At 30.2% G+C, this 17,315-nt stretch overlaps 1 protein-coding gene across 1 annotated transcript; it reads left to right on the forward strand.

The window, feature by feature from the left end:
- Nucleotides 1-14,931: 14,931 nt before the first annotated feature.
- LOC114749682 (adenylate isopentenyltransferase-like) lies at nucleotides 14,932-16,026 on the forward strand. Its single transcript, XM_028938226.1, has one exon. It carries the CDS (start codon nucleotides 14,932-14,934, stop codon nucleotides 16,024-16,026), a length of 1,095 nt encoding a protein of 364 aa, XP_028794059.1.
- Nucleotides 16,027-17,315: the final 1,289 nt, after the last annotated feature.

Consider the following 17,315-nt stretch of genomic DNA (forward strand, 5'->3'; position numbering starts at 1 on the left):
TTCTATGGATTGCCAAACTAATTATACACCTTAAAGTGATTATATTTACCACAGGAGAATATGTCTCTTGATAATTGATACTAGGTCTTTGTGAAAACTCGTGTGCTACAAATCGTGTTTTATATCTAATAATCTCATTTTTCTCATTTCATTTGGCACAAAGACCCATCTGTATCCAACTGGTTTTACACCATTTGGTATGTGGACTACAGGTCCAAAAACTTCATGTTTTAAAAGTAAATTAATTTGCTTGAATTGCGTCTTTCCATTTGGCCAATCATCTCTATGCCTACATTCTTCAACTAATATAGGTTCAAGATCCTCGTGTTGATTAATTATTTCAACAGTAGCATTATATGAAAAAATGTTGACGACAATGTATTTTCTCAGTTCCATCTTTTTCCTATAGTAACATAATTTATTAACCATTATGATTATTTGCTCTTTTTTTCTTTCTAGAAGTTTTATCCTTCGAATTGATTGTTCTACTCCGTTTCAGGCGTGGTTTTGTTTCACTTGTACTTTCTAGTTGCCCTACTGGGACATCAATTCTAATTAAAGTATTTCAGCTGGAATATGAGATTTGATCATTCTCTTAGGGTCAGTGAATGCATCTGGTAGTTGATTTGCAATGTTTTGCAAATCAATTATTCTTTGAACTTCAAGTTCACATTGTTGTGTTCGAGGATCTAGATGAGATAATGATCATGCTCTTCATGTGATTTCTTTATCCAACTGTTTATTATCTCCCCTAATACTGGAAAAATTGTCTCATCAAAATGACAGTCATCAAAAAGTTTGTAAACAAATCTCTTGTTAATGGTTCTAGATACTTGATTATAGTAGGAGATTCATAGCCAATATATATCCTTAATCTTCTTTGAGATCCCATCTTTGTGTGCTATGGTAGAGCAATAGGGACAAATACCACATATCCAAAAATTTTAAGATAAGAAATATTTGACTTTTGACCAAAAGCCAATTGTAACGAGGAGAATTTATGATAATTTGTTGGCCTGATGTGTATAATTGCTGCTGCATGTAAAATTGCATGTTCCCAAGCTGAAATGGGTAGTTTTGGTCTCAAAAGCATTGGTATAGCAATTAATTGGAGGCGTTTAGTAAATGATTCTACTAGGCCCTTTTGAGTGTGGACATAAGCAACAAATTTTTCTATTGCTATTCCAGTCGCCATGCAATAATTATTAAAAACTTAAATAAAACTCACTAGCATTATCAAGATGAATTGTCTTAATTACATGGTCTGAAAACTATGCTCTTAATTGAATTATTTGAGCAAGTAATCTAGCAAATACTAAATCAATGTTGATAACAAGCACACATTGGAAACATCTTGTAGATGCATTTATTAAAACCATAAAATATTTAAATGGTTCACATAGTAGATGGATAGGTCCACATATATCTCCTCAGATACGCTCTAAAAATACAAGAGATTCAACTCCTATTTTTATCAGTAAAGGCCTTATAATTAATTTGGCTTGAAAACAAGCAGCACATGAAAAATCTTTAAATTGAAGAATCTCATGGCTCTTTAATGCATGTCCATGTGAATTTTCAATCATTCTTCACATCATAGTTGATGCGGGATGACCCAACCAATCATGCCAAAAATAAATGTATTTTTATCAATAAACTTTTGGTTTACTGTAGCATTTATTTCAATTGTACTAATATTTGTGTAATACAAACCAGAAGATAATGTCGGCAATTTTTCCATGACACATTTTTCTCAATTTCTTACCATTTATCATGTAGATATTCAATACTCTTCTCATTTATAGTCTCAACATAATATCCATTTTGGCGAATATCTTTAAACTTACTTTGAGACTTAGAGGAATATAAAGTATCACTAATAACAAATTTTGTTCCTCTTGGTAATATTATAATTGCTCTTCCGGAGCCTTCACGTAGTTTTATATTACCCGCTATAGTATTGATGCTTGCACTATTTATTGTAAAATGAGAAAAACATCTTTTATCTTTCAGTATGGTGTGTGTTGTAGGACTATCTATAAGGCATATATCTTTTTCTTGTGCCTAACAAAAAGAAGAGAAACATCCATATTCTTCACCTAAAAAAAAATTCATTAATATAAATTGAAGTACTTTATGATCAATAATGCTCTTAAAAGAAGAAAAGGAAATAAACATAAGTAAAGCATAAACTAAATTAAAAAGCATAAATAAAGAAAACTAAAACATTTGCTTTATCCAAACTCTTCTAATCATGATTCTTAAAGAAATTAGGCACTTCTAAATGTGTCATAACATCAAGGCCATTAACATCAGCTAGCTCATTGACATCATCATTTTTGTATGCAAACTTTGCCTCCACATCATTAGTTTGAAAATTCAAATTTGCTTTCCATTATTTGAACTCCTTTTTTTGGAGGCCTGATAAAGTTTTGCTAAATGCTTAGGCGTACGACAGGTGCGTGACCAATGTCCTTTCATACCACATTGGTAACATTGATTTTCAACAACTCTTGAAGGGCTATTCTTATCTTTTTTCTGCCCATCACCAAGTTTCTTCTTTTGGTGGGTATTTGGGTTATAATTGTTACTTTCACACCATTACAATAACGGTAATTAACGTGTCCCCTACCACAATCACGGTCTCAGCCACAACCATGACCGCGTCCCCGTGTATGATAATTATTGCGTATTGTCACATTCGCTTTAGAAAATGGAGCTGATCCAATGGGACGAATCTCATGATTTTTCATTAATAGCTCGTTATTTTGTTCAGCCACAAGAAGACATGAGATCAATTCAAAATATTTCTTAAAACCCTTTTCACGATATTGCTACTGCTACAAGAGCACATTTGAAGCATGAAAAGTTGAAAAGCTTTTTTCTAATAAGTCATTATCTATTATTTTCTCACCACATAATTTCAATTGAGAACTTATTTTGAAAACTGCTGAATTATATTCAGTCACAATTTTAAAATCTTGGAGCCTCAAATACATCCATTCATAACGAGCTTTAAGCAAAATTACCATTTTTTTATCATATCTTTCTTTCAAATTATTCCACAATTCTAACAGATCTTTCACCGTTAGATAGCAAATAGTGACGTAGGAAAATCATGGTCTTAGCCTTGTCTTGGCTAATTGCTTCATTTTTAGATTAAATATCATTTCCTAGACCTTTGGCATCAAAATGGATTTCAGTATCTAAGATCCAAGACTAATAATTTTTTCCCATGATATCAAGGGCCATAAACTCAAGTTTGGTACAATTGCCCATGGATCAAACTAAAATGATAATAACAAAAATTAAAAGTATAATAAAATTGTAAACACTAAAACATGATAAATAAAATATTAGGATTCAAAAGTCACCATAAATAAATAATTATTCCTTCAAAGTTATAAAGAAAAAAAATAAATAAATAGATAGATAGATAGATATAATAAATGAACACATACAAAAATAAAAAAAGATAAACAACACAAATAATTAGTTACAATACATAATATATAGACAACGTATATAAATATATATAGAGGGAAGGGAAAAGGCAGTAATATATATAAATATATAAATATTACAATAAAATAACTAATATATAATAAAAATTGAAATTAAAAACAACGATAATGCTACAGTGAAATAAATGAAATAAATATAAATTTATAATATAAATAATAAATAAACCTATAATGATATAAATTACATTATATAATCACACATAATACTATTAGGCATTATTATAAATAAATTATATAAACAACATAAATAAATATAAACAAATATAATAAGAGAAAAGAAAATATAAATAGAGTAAATTATATATAACATATATATATACACACATATGAGAGTTAGTACAATACAAATAAAATAAAATAAAACAACATAGATACTAAACGGACATGATATATAGATTACATCAATTATAAAAAAAAAAACATAATATTTTATAATAGAACAACATAATAAAATGACTTAAAATAAAAACAGGATGTTAACATAATATAAAACAAAAAGGGAGAAAAACAAAATAACATAATATAACATTAAAAAATAAAAATATATAACGTAATGACAAAATTAAAATGTAAATAAAAGAATAATAGAATAACATTATATAATATAAAGCATGATAATTGAAAAAGGAGATAGCGTAAAATTGATAAATAGCCAATATATAGATATATATATATATATGATTGAGTAAGGAGACAATAGATGATGAGAAGAATAAATTATCTCACAAAGAATTTATTCCTCAAATTTTCAGAACAAGGTCATGCTGATAACGTGTTATGAAACTAGAGAAAATAAGAAAACTAGAGAGTAGAAAAGAAAACAAGAGCTAGAGAAGACAATGGCTTTTTTCTCATTCATTTTGTTTTATGTACAAATGCCTTATGCATGACCCCTATTTATAGGCCTCCAAGCATTGAAATCCTATATTAGGGTTATAAAGAAATAAAGAACATCATAATGGTATTAACAATGAGAAACTCCTCCAAAGTCATTCATTGGGGAGGTTATTTAGTTTATGACATTTGAAGGTGAGGAATCCTATGAGAATTTTAAGGGTTATGGGTTATGAGCATTCACTCATGCTATATTCATAATAAATTTACAAAATACAATAATTTTAAATTATTATAATTAGAAGAAGTTATATTTAATGAATAAAAATATATTTAAATTAGAAATCATAGTAATGTGAAAATTTGAACCAAATAATATTATATAATTAATTAGATGATATATTCTGCACAATTTATGTAAATATAAAATAAAAATAATATTAAAAATTAAAAATATTATAAAATTTATGTTAAAATTATTTTCACTTAAGCGAGTATTAAAAATAAATAACCAAAAACTAATTAGGAAGTACAATAAATATGAAGATAGAAGCATAAGAACATAAATATAAGGACAAAAATGTCTTTTAATTTCAAAAAGATGCTTTTGTATAAGTTATAAGTAAGTTTCAGAGGCTTTTGCAATTATGTTTAAAAAAAGTAACTTTTAGCCTGCAAGTCAGATTAGCTAAAAGCTATGACAAACAACTCCCAAATTTACAAACTAACTTATAAAACTTTTAAGCTACTTTTTGCCCCGTAGACGCTCAACCAAATAGGCTGATAGTACAAAGTATTTAGTAATAATATGTATTATTCCCTTTATCAATTTCTTGTTAATATAATATATATATATATATATATTATTCATCTTAGAAGAGAATAAGAAAGTCCGGCTAGCTAGCTAGATCAATATGGCAAAAAAAAAAAAAGTTGTGCTTTAGTGACAGATATTAATTAGTTAGTTTATTCCATGAAATGTCTTGATCGGTTTGAAGAGACTTGTGCATCTTGTTAAAGTCCAATTATTCTATTTGTCTTTCTTATTAGTGACTAATTGATTATCACAGTGCGTAAAAGCTGTAGAAGTACTTAAAGAGAGAGATGTTTTGTAATACACATTATTAAGGGTAAAACTTTTTTTAATTCTATTATTCTTACAATGGCAAGTGAAGATTAAAATTTTTTTTTATTTATTATAATTTAATTGCATGTTGATCGATAAGAGCTGTAATTATACAATGCGATTTTAATTTTACCGATTAATTAAATCTCAGAAAAAATAGTATTATTACATACTACAATTTAACCAAATTCAAACTAGTTCAACAAAAAAATGCCCATATTTCTGTTTTGAGGTTGGTGGAATATTATTGTTTTATATTTTTCAAAAGAATTTTGTGTATGTAGCGTTCATGAGAAGGGACCAACAATCATTTATTAATTACTTAATGAATAAGTAATTATTCTTACTCCTTCCGTTTCTTATTATAAGAAACATTTGATGCTTATGGCATGTTCCTATATATAAGAAACATTTAAAAGTTGTCTCTACTTTTTTGCGTTGATTTCCTATTTTACTCATATTTATTGTTTCCAACTCATACTCTCCTTCCCTCCCACTTCTCTTTCTTTTAATAATTTAATTATTCTCTCTCATGCTCTCTCTCCTTATTAATGAGGACATTTTTGGAAAAAAAAATTGTACTTTTTACACATTGATTATTCTTAACTAATTTTAACTATTTTTTTATCAACGTAATTCAGTTATTCATCTCTTATAATAAAGAACAGAGGGAGTATTTTGTAAAACAAAATTTCATAGGAGTTACAATGGGAAGTCCTCATTCAGTGCTCATTCCAACGATGAATATTGTGTGCTTATCATCATTAAACAATATTATAAACCATCCAAGATTTGAAATAAATAGTTCAAATTTAAAATTTTTATATGCAAATTTTTAATGGTAAAATTATTTTTTGAAGAAGTATCAATTATAAGATTATTGTTATGAATATTATCAAGTATGGATGTTTATCTCCTCTTCTTCTTCAACTTCATCAACTCCCACTAGGCATTAATTTTTCACTACTCTACTAGTTCTCCACTATGCCTTTAATCTTGTAACTTACCTTCCACTCGCATTCATGTAATTATTGTTCACTATCTCTAATTTAAGTACAAGTGTAATTTATGTGTAAGACTATACCTATAAATAGGGCATGTCATTGTATTGTGATGCAAGTGAAAATGAGTAAAGGAACATAATATCATTCTCTCATTTTCTTGTCTACGTCTCTTCTCCAATCTCCTTTTTTTGTTGGTTAATTTCACAACAATTATTTTTATTTTAAATTATCTATCTATTAAAAAATTAATTAAAATATATAAAATATTTAAATTCAATCTAGATCATCCAATGTCCATTTGGATGGTCTATATTAAACTAAGCACTCATAAATGTACTCTCCCTTTGACGCACAAAAGGCAAAAAACGAAACCAGCTTTCCTCCTCTACACTTATTATCCTCTTTTCCAGAACTAGCTTCAATAATCATCGTCTTGATAAGTACTCTAACCTCATCAGATCTAGATCATTTATATCTAATTTGAACAATCCAGATTTAAAATATTTAATTAATTATTTTTAAATAGAAAAAATTATTTTTTAAAAGAATAAAAGTTAAAAGATTATATCTATTTTAGATTCTATACATATTAAAATAATTATTTTGAATAAATAAAAATAAAAAAATTAAATCTGTACTATCCAAATGAGATATGAATGATCCAGATCTAATGAGTTTAAGATGCTCATCAAGGTGAACCGTCTATATTTGATTTAAACCGTCTATATTTAAAACCTTTAATTAATCATTTTTAAATAAAAAATTATTTTTTAAAACAATGATAGTTAAAAGATTATCTCTATGTTAGATTCTATGCATATTAAAATAATTATTTTGAATAAAAAAAAATTAAATCTGAATAATTCAAATGAGATATGGATGATCAAGATTGATGAGTTGTAGTACTCATTAAAATGATAAGTACTGAAACAAACTAACTGCCTCCTCCTCTACCTAAAACTACACTATTTCGAGGCTAAAATTAAAGGCTGCCATTTTTTTTCAAATCAACATTTTTTTTTTGAAATATTTTTTAATAGCATCCAGCATTCTAAAATAATTTTTAGTGCACTTGACACCCAAAAATATTTTTAAGTAGTGTTTATTATTTAGCAACCTACACTTTTAACTATTTTTTCAATAACATCCAGTATCCTACTAAAGTATTTTCTAGCAACATGCAGTATCTTAAAATAATGTGTTTAACATCTTAAAATATTTTTCTAGTAGCACACAATATGTAGGGTACTGGATGGGTTAAAAAGTAGTTTAGGACACTAAGTGCTATTAAAAAATAGTTAAGAGTGCAGTTTGTTAGATAGTGGGCACTGTTAAAGACATTTTTGGGTATTAGGTGTACTAAAAAATTATTTTAAAATAGTGGATGCTACCGAAAAATACTTCAAAGTAAAAAAATGTTGATTTGGGAAAAAAAAAAAAAGTGGCAGAATTCAGTGTTTAGCCCTAAACCGGCATAGTTTTGAATAGAGGACAAGAAGTGGATGGTAAGGCAAGATGAGGATAGTCGGATCCTAAAAAATACACGCTCTTGTGTTTTGGTTTTAAAATAAAATGAAATATAAAGCAATTACATGCTAAGTATTATTATTTGTTCGTTGGACCAAAAATCAATAATAGATACAAATAGATTTCTTTTTAATAATTTTGAGTCGGTTTTTTCGGTTAAAAGGATCCAAAGAATTAAGTTTGGCCGGTAATAATGCTTGTCACATCTTGCACCTCATTGGGTGTGCTGTCTAATGCAATATTTCACGAACACTTTTTCGCTTTTTGTATCATTAATATTTTAATAATATAATCTAATGGGTCAATGAAATCTTTGACTTTTTAAACAGATCCGATCATACTTTAAAGCTTGTGAAAAATATCAAATCAAAAAGACAATTTACTAGAAGAGCATCTTTAGCTAGAATAATATGGATCATCAACTTCAAATATAGAAATTTGATAAATCTCCCTATTTATAAATAAAAAATTAATTGTATAAGCAGTACTATCTGTGCTTCTCTTTCTTTAACTACTAATTTTGTGTTCATCCTTTTTCTCTATTTCTCATTGATCTGAATTTTTTATCATATATTATCTCTACAAATGAGGTTTTATAATTAGGAGCTAAGATAATTAGGAGCTGACATAGTATGTTACTAAATCAATATACATTCTAGTCAAAATATTTTTATTTGGATTATTAGTTATCTTCGTTACATAGAAAAAAAATCCTAATTATATTTTATTCAGCTGTGTTTGGAACTCAAATCGAGCTCCTGAAAGATCTAGCTTTTATTTAACCCAGCCAGAATCTAACCTATAATTAACCCATTGATCTAATAATAACCTGAAGAGTTGAATGAGTCAATTGAGTTGGATATATATATATATATATATATATCCTTTTATCAAGCTTGGAATAAAGTCATTTTAAGCTGAAATAATAGCAGTTCATCATATTTGTACTTAGTAATTTTTTTTTGTTGGATTATGTATGTATATGCAGAAATATTACATCTACTTTTGAATTAATACGTTTTTTTTTATAACTATAATTTTTTATAGGTACATGTGAATTAAATTATTTTATTATGATCAATTTGACCTCAGTTTCTTCTAAACATAATTGCTAACTCTTTAACCACTACACTACTTCAACCAGTTTACTGATTGATCCAATTTCAGGAACTTGATATTCACGAAGCAGTGAATTTTAATTTAGTCACCATTAATTAATTTCCATGGATATTATTAATTGCTGGTCATTACATTTCTTAATATTTTAACAATCAGTTTGACCCCAAAAAAAATGGTTGGCAAAAAATTCTACCCTAAAGAAGATCATATCAATCAACAATACTCAAAGAATATTCTCATATATTTTCTTATTTAATTTTAATTGATATGTTTTATTGCACTCTAAGTTTAAACATCCCCCGCAAGAGGCAGACTGTTTTAATTAATTCAAAGAGAGAGTGTATCAAAATTATGAAACATTATCAAATTATGAAACATTCTGTATAAAAAAAACATCATGAAACAACCTTTCATTAATTTTTAAAACTTCCCAATTCGTCCCCTCAAGGAAACTAGTAATTCGTACTGTTAATTATACTGAGCCTGGCAGGACAACTTTGACGGTAAACCTTTTTTTTTTCAAAAAAAAAAAAGCAATTTGAAGTAATCATCATATATTTTATATATATATATATATATATATATATAAAAACTATGAATGTGATTGAGAAGTAAGAGAGAGGAGAAGAATATATAAGACATTTATAAATGGAGGAAGAAACTTTAGAGTCTTAATAATGAATCAAAAGAAAGATAACATGGGGAGGTTGGGGAAATAGGACACAAGGCAAGGACATGGTCTAAGGCTGTAAGCATATATAAATACAGAGAGCTGTGGGAAGAAAACACATATATTATACAACACAATAGTTTTGACAACAATTGATCATGGGGGTGGCATGCCCCGGAGTGTCACAGGGCGCAAGGCAAAGCAAGAATTTTTTTTTTTTTTTGGGGAAAAATTATTTTTTTCCTTCAAAATTTTGACTCGGTTATAATTATATTTAATCTCTAAATTTTAATGACTCAATTTTTATAGTTTACACTTAATTGCAACTCAGTTGTTGAACTTTGATTGGGTTGTAGCGAATTATTACTCCTCTTATCTTATTTATAAGGCAGAAAGAAAAGATTTTTCTTGATCACATTTATAAGTTACTTCGTTAAAATTTTAGCATGAATGTATTATTTTGTCATTTATTTGCTATAGTGTATATATTTATTTTTTGTGAACGGCTATATATATATATTAAATATGGATAAAGTTAGAAAATTATTATATTTTAATAGAGAGTTAATGTAGTTTAAGATTTTTTTTTTCCCTGTATGAAACATGTTGTAAAGGCCTTATGCATAAGATTTTTTGAGTGATTAAAGAGATTTATCAAATAAAAACTAAAATAAAATATTTTGGACACTTAGATTACTAAGATTAGTGTGAGTTGAATATGATAGCAATGGATGAAATTTGATTCTAAGCTTGCATGCTTGGGTGGCATGATGAAAAGGGCGGACCACGCATACCCTGCTATCCGGGGGCAGCCCCATGATGGTCCTATCCCTTCTCTGGGACACCTTCCCACGCTTTCGTCGTTCCTATATTTCTCTCTGTCTCTCCTCTATTGCTCTCCTTAAGGGCCTGTTTGGTTTGAGGAAGGGGAGGGAAGGGAGGGAGGGAGGGGTAGGGAGGGGAGGGGAGGTTTCATCCTCACCTTGTTTGGTTTGATTAAAAAAGAGGGGAGGGGAGGGTATTTAATAATCCCTTGTTTGGTTCAAGGAGGGGAGGGGAGGGATAGTAATAATCAATTTACCATTTTATCCTTACATATTAGTTTATGTTTTTTATTGATATATTATATAAATTAATTTACATCTTAATTTAAATCATATAATTTAATAAAAATTCATTCTTATCATGTTAATATGTGTATTAAAAAATTGGTACAGTAATTTTTTATTATAATTAATATAATAATATATTTAAAATAATCAATTAACAAATTTTATATGCTCTAAGAAAAATGAAATTTTATTCTCTTTAGGCTATCTTTTTTCCAGATTTAAAATATATTTAATAAATAATATATTTATAAAAAACAATTAATTTTATAATATTATAATTTTTTATTTAAATAATTTTTTATTTATAAATAATTTTTATAATATATTTTTAATTATAATAATGTATATATTTTTTATTTTTTTACTTAGGTAATATATTTTTTATTTGAAATAAATATTATAATAATATATTTTATGGGTAGAAGTGAAATATTAAAAAATCTATAAGGGCATAATGGTCCAAAAATTTGGCTCCCTTCCAAAAACCCCCAATTTGGAGGGGAGCCAAAATGGGGGAGGGGAGGGGAGGGGACATTTTAGCTCCCCTCCCTTCCAAAATTTTTAACCAAATGAGGGGAGGGGCTCCCCTCCCCTCGAACCAAACACACCCTAATTCGCTCCACATTTTTCACACTTGTTCTCACCATTTCTAACCTTTGTTCATTGACTCTGACAAAGTCCTTGTGCTGCTTCTTCCTTCTAATTCTAGCCGACCTAAAGATTAAAGTAGCTTTATAAAAACTAGTTGATTAATTTGAATAGATTAAAAAAATTAGTTAAGTTAGTTATTTGTAATAAATAGATATTATTTTTTCTAAAATATTATTGCTAATCAAATATATTGGATAAAATTACTATTACTATAAGGACTATCTTAAAAAATGATAAATATGAGAAACAAAATATATTGGAGTCTTATATTTAAAACAAAAATAAAAATCAAATGAGTTTTTATATTAAGGATCGGAGGTAACATTTAAAGTTTAAATAAAGTAGATTGAGATCTTATATTTATGATCAAAATAAAAATCAAACGAGTTTTTATTACCTTTCGGTTTGGAATGAGACCGCTCAACACTATCATGTCCTTTGACCCTTTATTAGCATTTGCCCCCAGTAAAAAGCCACAGTTTTAGGAATTCACATTAATCTCACAAAAAAAAAAAATCCTTTTTTTAAAAAATTCTCTTTCTGCGTTATATGTTCACATTTAAAAAAACATGGGACGTTTATATATGACTCGTTTAGTTCAATTCCATTAAAAAAAAAAATACGTATAATCTTGATGGAAAGGGTTGATTCAGATATATGAGGTAATAACTTGGTCCTGTAGCCGCTAGCTTGATAGATATTATCCCATCTTGCGTGCTTGTTTATAAAGTGAATTAAATCTAATTCCTAGAAGGACCTCTATGAGTACAGAATATCAAGCCGGTGAAGCAAAATACTAGAGGAACACATTCGACCGTGCGGAGGAAATGCTAATTTAGAAGGTATTCAACCTTGCCTTTTTGGTTATACATATGTTTAGGGACTCTGATATTATATTAACAACTAAAACTAAGATTAGTTTAATAACGCAAATAAAGGTAATTATATATCATTGTACTAATCTCTCTTTCAGAGGAGAAAAAGGGTGCCAAACAGGAAAAATCTAAAAAAAAAATAATCGTTAAATTTTAAAATTTCAAATTAGTATTGATTATTATACTCGTAAAGAAAATGTTCTCGAAAAGTAAATGATGACATGTTTTCATATTAATTTTAATTTAAAATCTTAAAATTTAACTATTGTTTTTTTTAGAATTTTCCCATACAAAGGAGCATGCCTGCCTCTGAAGGTTTTAAAATGAGGGATTTGGATTCTCTCTACTATCAGTTTCATCCGCTTAAAGTCGGGAAAACGGGTCGAACCCATCAGGCCGGCCCATTTAGGCCCTGAAATTATGAGGGTCGGGCTTGATATTTTTCTCTTCAAATAGAAAATAAGCCCTGGATGGCCGAGAGCTTAAAAGGGCCAGCCCTGGAGAGCCGCGGGTCGGCCCTTTTAAGCCATTTTATAATTTTTTTGTTTTTTTAATTTTTTTAATAATTCTAATATTATTAATTTTTTATATTGTTAACAATATTTCAAATATTTAGTTATTATTATCATTTTAAAATTAAATTTAGTGTTAGACAATAATTTATCCAATTAAATTTTTAAAAAATGGGTTAATTTGAACTTTAATAATGATTTGATTTATATTATATGCGTTGATATTTTTAAACTATATATATATATTTAATAATAGAGTATTTTTATACTTATATAACTTGTGATTCTATAATTTGAATTAGAAATTCATGAGTTTCAACAACAATGTTTCTCACATTAAAGTAAAATAATAGTTAGATTGTACAATTTAAAAGTAAAATTCCTATAAAGAAGAAAAACTTGATATTTTTGTTACGAAAGAAAAGCATACTTATGAAGAAGAGTAATTAATTATAATGATGATGAAGTTTCAAAAGATTAATGATAGTGTTTATTTATTGCACTATAAATAAAACTTTTGGATATTGTTATCTTGTTAATGAATGTTTTAGATGTTTTTGAATGTTGATGGATATTTATATATGATGATATTTTATATTTGTGACTTAATTTTATTCATATTTATGTCTTTTTTTAATAATTTCTTTGGTTTATTTTTATTTTTTATAAAAATTATAATAAATGTAAAAAATAGTATTTTTTCTCAAACGGGCCAAAAGCCCGCGGGCCGGCCCTGAGCCCTGTAGCTTAAGAGCTGGGCCTAGCAAATTGGGGTATTTTTAAAACTTCAGCCTTGGAGGGCCAGCCCTTTTAAGCCCGCCAGCCCTGAAAGGCCGGCCCTGATTCCCACCTCTATATCCGCTGCCTAAAACACTGCCGATTTGGGTGTGAAATGAGGGGGGTATTTGCTTTTTTTTTTTGCATTTTAAAATTTTTTTAATAGTATCTAATATTCTAAAATAATTTTTAGTATACTTAACACATTAAATTATTTTTTAAAAGAACCTTGTATTCTAAAATAATTTTTTAAACTCAGTATCTTAAAATATTTTTTTTTCAGTAGCATCTAGTATTTTATAATAATTTTTGGTACACTTAATATTTAAAAATTTTTTTGATATATTTAACACCCTAAATTTTTTTTTTAAGTAACATCGAGTATCCTAAATATATTTCTTAGTAGCAACAAGCACCCTAAATCTAGGATGTTGTTGCTGCTTCAAAAACCCTTTTAAGGTAAAAACCACTTTATGATATTGGATGTCATAAAAACAAATATTTTATAATACTAGGTGTAACAAATAAAATTATTTTAGGACATTGGATGGTCATGAAAGATATTTTAATATACTGAGTATATCAAAAATTATTTTAAGACATTGATGCTACTAAAAAAAATTCAAAATAATGATAATAAATTTTTTTTTTAAAAGAAAAGGCAATCAGCCCCCCTCATTTTGCACCCAAAACGGCAGTGTTCTGGGTAGGGGAGGGCAGTGGAAGCCAGGTCCTAAAATAAAATTAGGGGGCCTAACTAATAAGCCTGCCTCCCCGCTCACATAGGCTTGCAATAGAGCTTCTGAAACTGGAATCCTCCACTCCAGCTTGCTGCAAAAACCAGAGAGAAACAAATTTGCAGAGAGAAGACGAAGCGAAACCACTTTCTCTTTCTTCTCTCTTCTCTGTTGAATCCCAGTTCGGTATTGATTGTCATATGCAATGGCATTCCCAGCAAGCAGACGACATCCCAATTTCTGAATGCCACAAACAAACCCACTCACTGCTCTGCTTACACGCTACCTGTACCCACGCCAACCCACCCACATACACACACTTTCTGCCTTCCTTCTTTCTCTCTCTCTCAACTTTCTCTCTTCTTCTGTCTCCTTTTTCTCTCTGGCTACATCATTTTCATCTGGACCTTCATATACATATCTTATCTCACATCTCGTCATCGAGATTTTTCCGTTTCTTGCTATGAAGCTTCTTTCCTTCTCCGCAGCTCGCTCCCACCATTGCTCTGTTCCTGTTAGACTTCAGGAGTCTTCTTCGTTTGCCCTTTTCCCTGCAAGCCCTTCTTCTTCTTCTTCTTCTTCCCGCAGGCCTCGCTGGCCGCGAATGGATGCTGACTCTGCCTATCACCGACGTCGCCGGAAAGACAAGGTGGTTTTAATAATGGGCGCCACCGGTTGCGGGAAGTCACGCCTGTCCATCGACCTCGCCACCCGCTGTGCCTGCTCGGAAATCATCAACGCGGATAAAATGCAAGTTTACAGAGGACTCGACATCGCCACCAACAAGATTCCTTTGGGTGAACGGAACGGCGTCCCGCACCACCTCCTCGGAGATGTCGACCCTGCGAACGGAGAGTTCACGCCGTCGGATTTTCGCTCAGTCGCCGGGTCCATTATTTCCGATATCAGTTTGATGAGGAAGCTTCCCATCGTCATCGGTGGATCCAATTCGTTGATTCATGCTCTTGTGGTCGACCAGTTTGACCCGGCGTTAAATGTGTTCGATGATGGATCGTCACCGAGTTCGATCTCGTCCGAGTTGCGGTACAACTGCTGCTTCCTCTGGGTGGACGTGTCGTTCTCCGTGTTATCAGATTACTTGTTGAAGCGAGTCGACGACATGCTTGACATGGGAATGGTGGACGAGTTGGCTCAGTTCTTCGACCCAGAAGCGAGCGACCTAGAAGATGACTCGGAACACCGGGTCGGGTTGAGGAAGGCAATCGGTGTGCCCGAATTCGACCGGTATTTCAAGCGATATCCCCCACCGGGTGGGCTGAGAATAGAAGAGGATCGGATGCGGAAGGCTGCGTACGAGGAGGCAGTGAGGGCCATAAAGGATAATACCTGTCGACTAGCAAAAAGGCAAATAGGGAAGATCTTGCGGCTCAAAGGGGCCGGGTGGGACCTACGGAGGCTGGACGCCACAGAGGCGTTCCGAGCGGCGATGACACCGTCGAGATGCTCCAACAACGGCGGCGAGAAGTGGTCGGATATTTGGGAGAGACAGGTGGCAGGACCAAGCGTGAAGATTGTGAAGAGGTTCTTGAAGGAGTAGGCCTTCCAGCTAAATCCAGCAAACTTCAATTCAAATTTTATGTTCCATTCCTCTCTCTCTCTCTCTCTCTCTCTGTATCTATCAAATGCATTAAAAAAAAAGGCATAGAAATTGAATCTTGCTCGGAAGGAGGGAGAACAACGAGGGAAGGGATAAACCCAGCCCAGAGAGCGCGCTTTTTGCTAGTGGGAAAAGAAACTGAAAGAAAGGAAAATGGCAGAGAAAATGCCCAGAAAATTTTGATAGCTATAGTTTTTTTTTTTGTGCGCTTTTGGGAGGGGTCCGGGATTAGATTTTGGTCCGTAAAGTTGTGAATGTTGTTCCCCAACCTCATGTTCTGTTCTCATAGGTGTCTCTCTCTCTCTCTCTCTCTCTACCCCCACCATCTTTCTTTCTTTCTTCCTCTCTCACTCGCATTTTGGATGTGCATTTTAAAATGATGAGCAAATCACGTAGGAAACTTTGCAGGATTCCAATTCTCTGTAAAAAAGCATGAATATTGCATTTGCATATGGGTACAAAATTAGCCTTTTACAAAGTTCATCTCTCTCTTTTCTGGATTTGGATGATGGCAGATAAAGATCACCCCCAGTTCCTCTCATCGAATTAGTCTACTTAATTTTTTTTCATAAAAACTTTCTCTTTAATGTTATTAAATTAATTATATATAAGTTTGCATTGATAAATAAAATAATAATGCGGGTTTCCATATAGGTTTTGACACGTTGGGACCTTTTGGTTTTGAACATTTTAATGGGGAGTATATATATCTTACCACCTACAAAATGATTTCTAGGACTTTTGCAATTCTGGGAGGTGATTAATTTGGATATTTCAACATGTAATTGAGAGTTATATTAAAGGGGTGTTTGACAACTTTCAAATTATAATTTTAGAAGTATTTTTTTTATAAAACGAGATAAAATATTTTATATAAGTATTTATTTTATAAATCGTAAAAACACTTTTAAAACTATTATTTAGTTTCTATTCAAACACCTCTTACTTCTCAAACTCATTATCTTTAATCATTCTAAAGTTTTGCAGCAGGTTTGACCTCCTGTGCTGTGCATGTTTATAAATGATTGGCTTACAGTATTTTATAGACAATAATATAATTTAATAACAAACATTCAGGTTGTCTGATTAAAATAATCCTAAATATATTCCTAACTGTTGGTCTTGTTTGTTTGTGTGGTTGATCAGATTAAAAATTAAATTGGTGCTCTATTTCTGTTTTTTTTCCCCGAATGATGAACACAAACAAAAATAATAATAATGATAAATAA

Source organism: Neltuma alba, unplaced genomic scaffold, assembly GCF_004799145.2.
Source record: "Neltuma alba isolate B1F8T4 unplaced genomic scaffold, ASM479914v2 tig00006113_pilon, whole genome shotgun sequence".
In the NCBI taxonomy this organism is placed as follows: Eukaryota; Viridiplantae; Streptophyta; class Magnoliopsida; order Fabales; family Fabaceae; genus Neltuma; species Neltuma alba.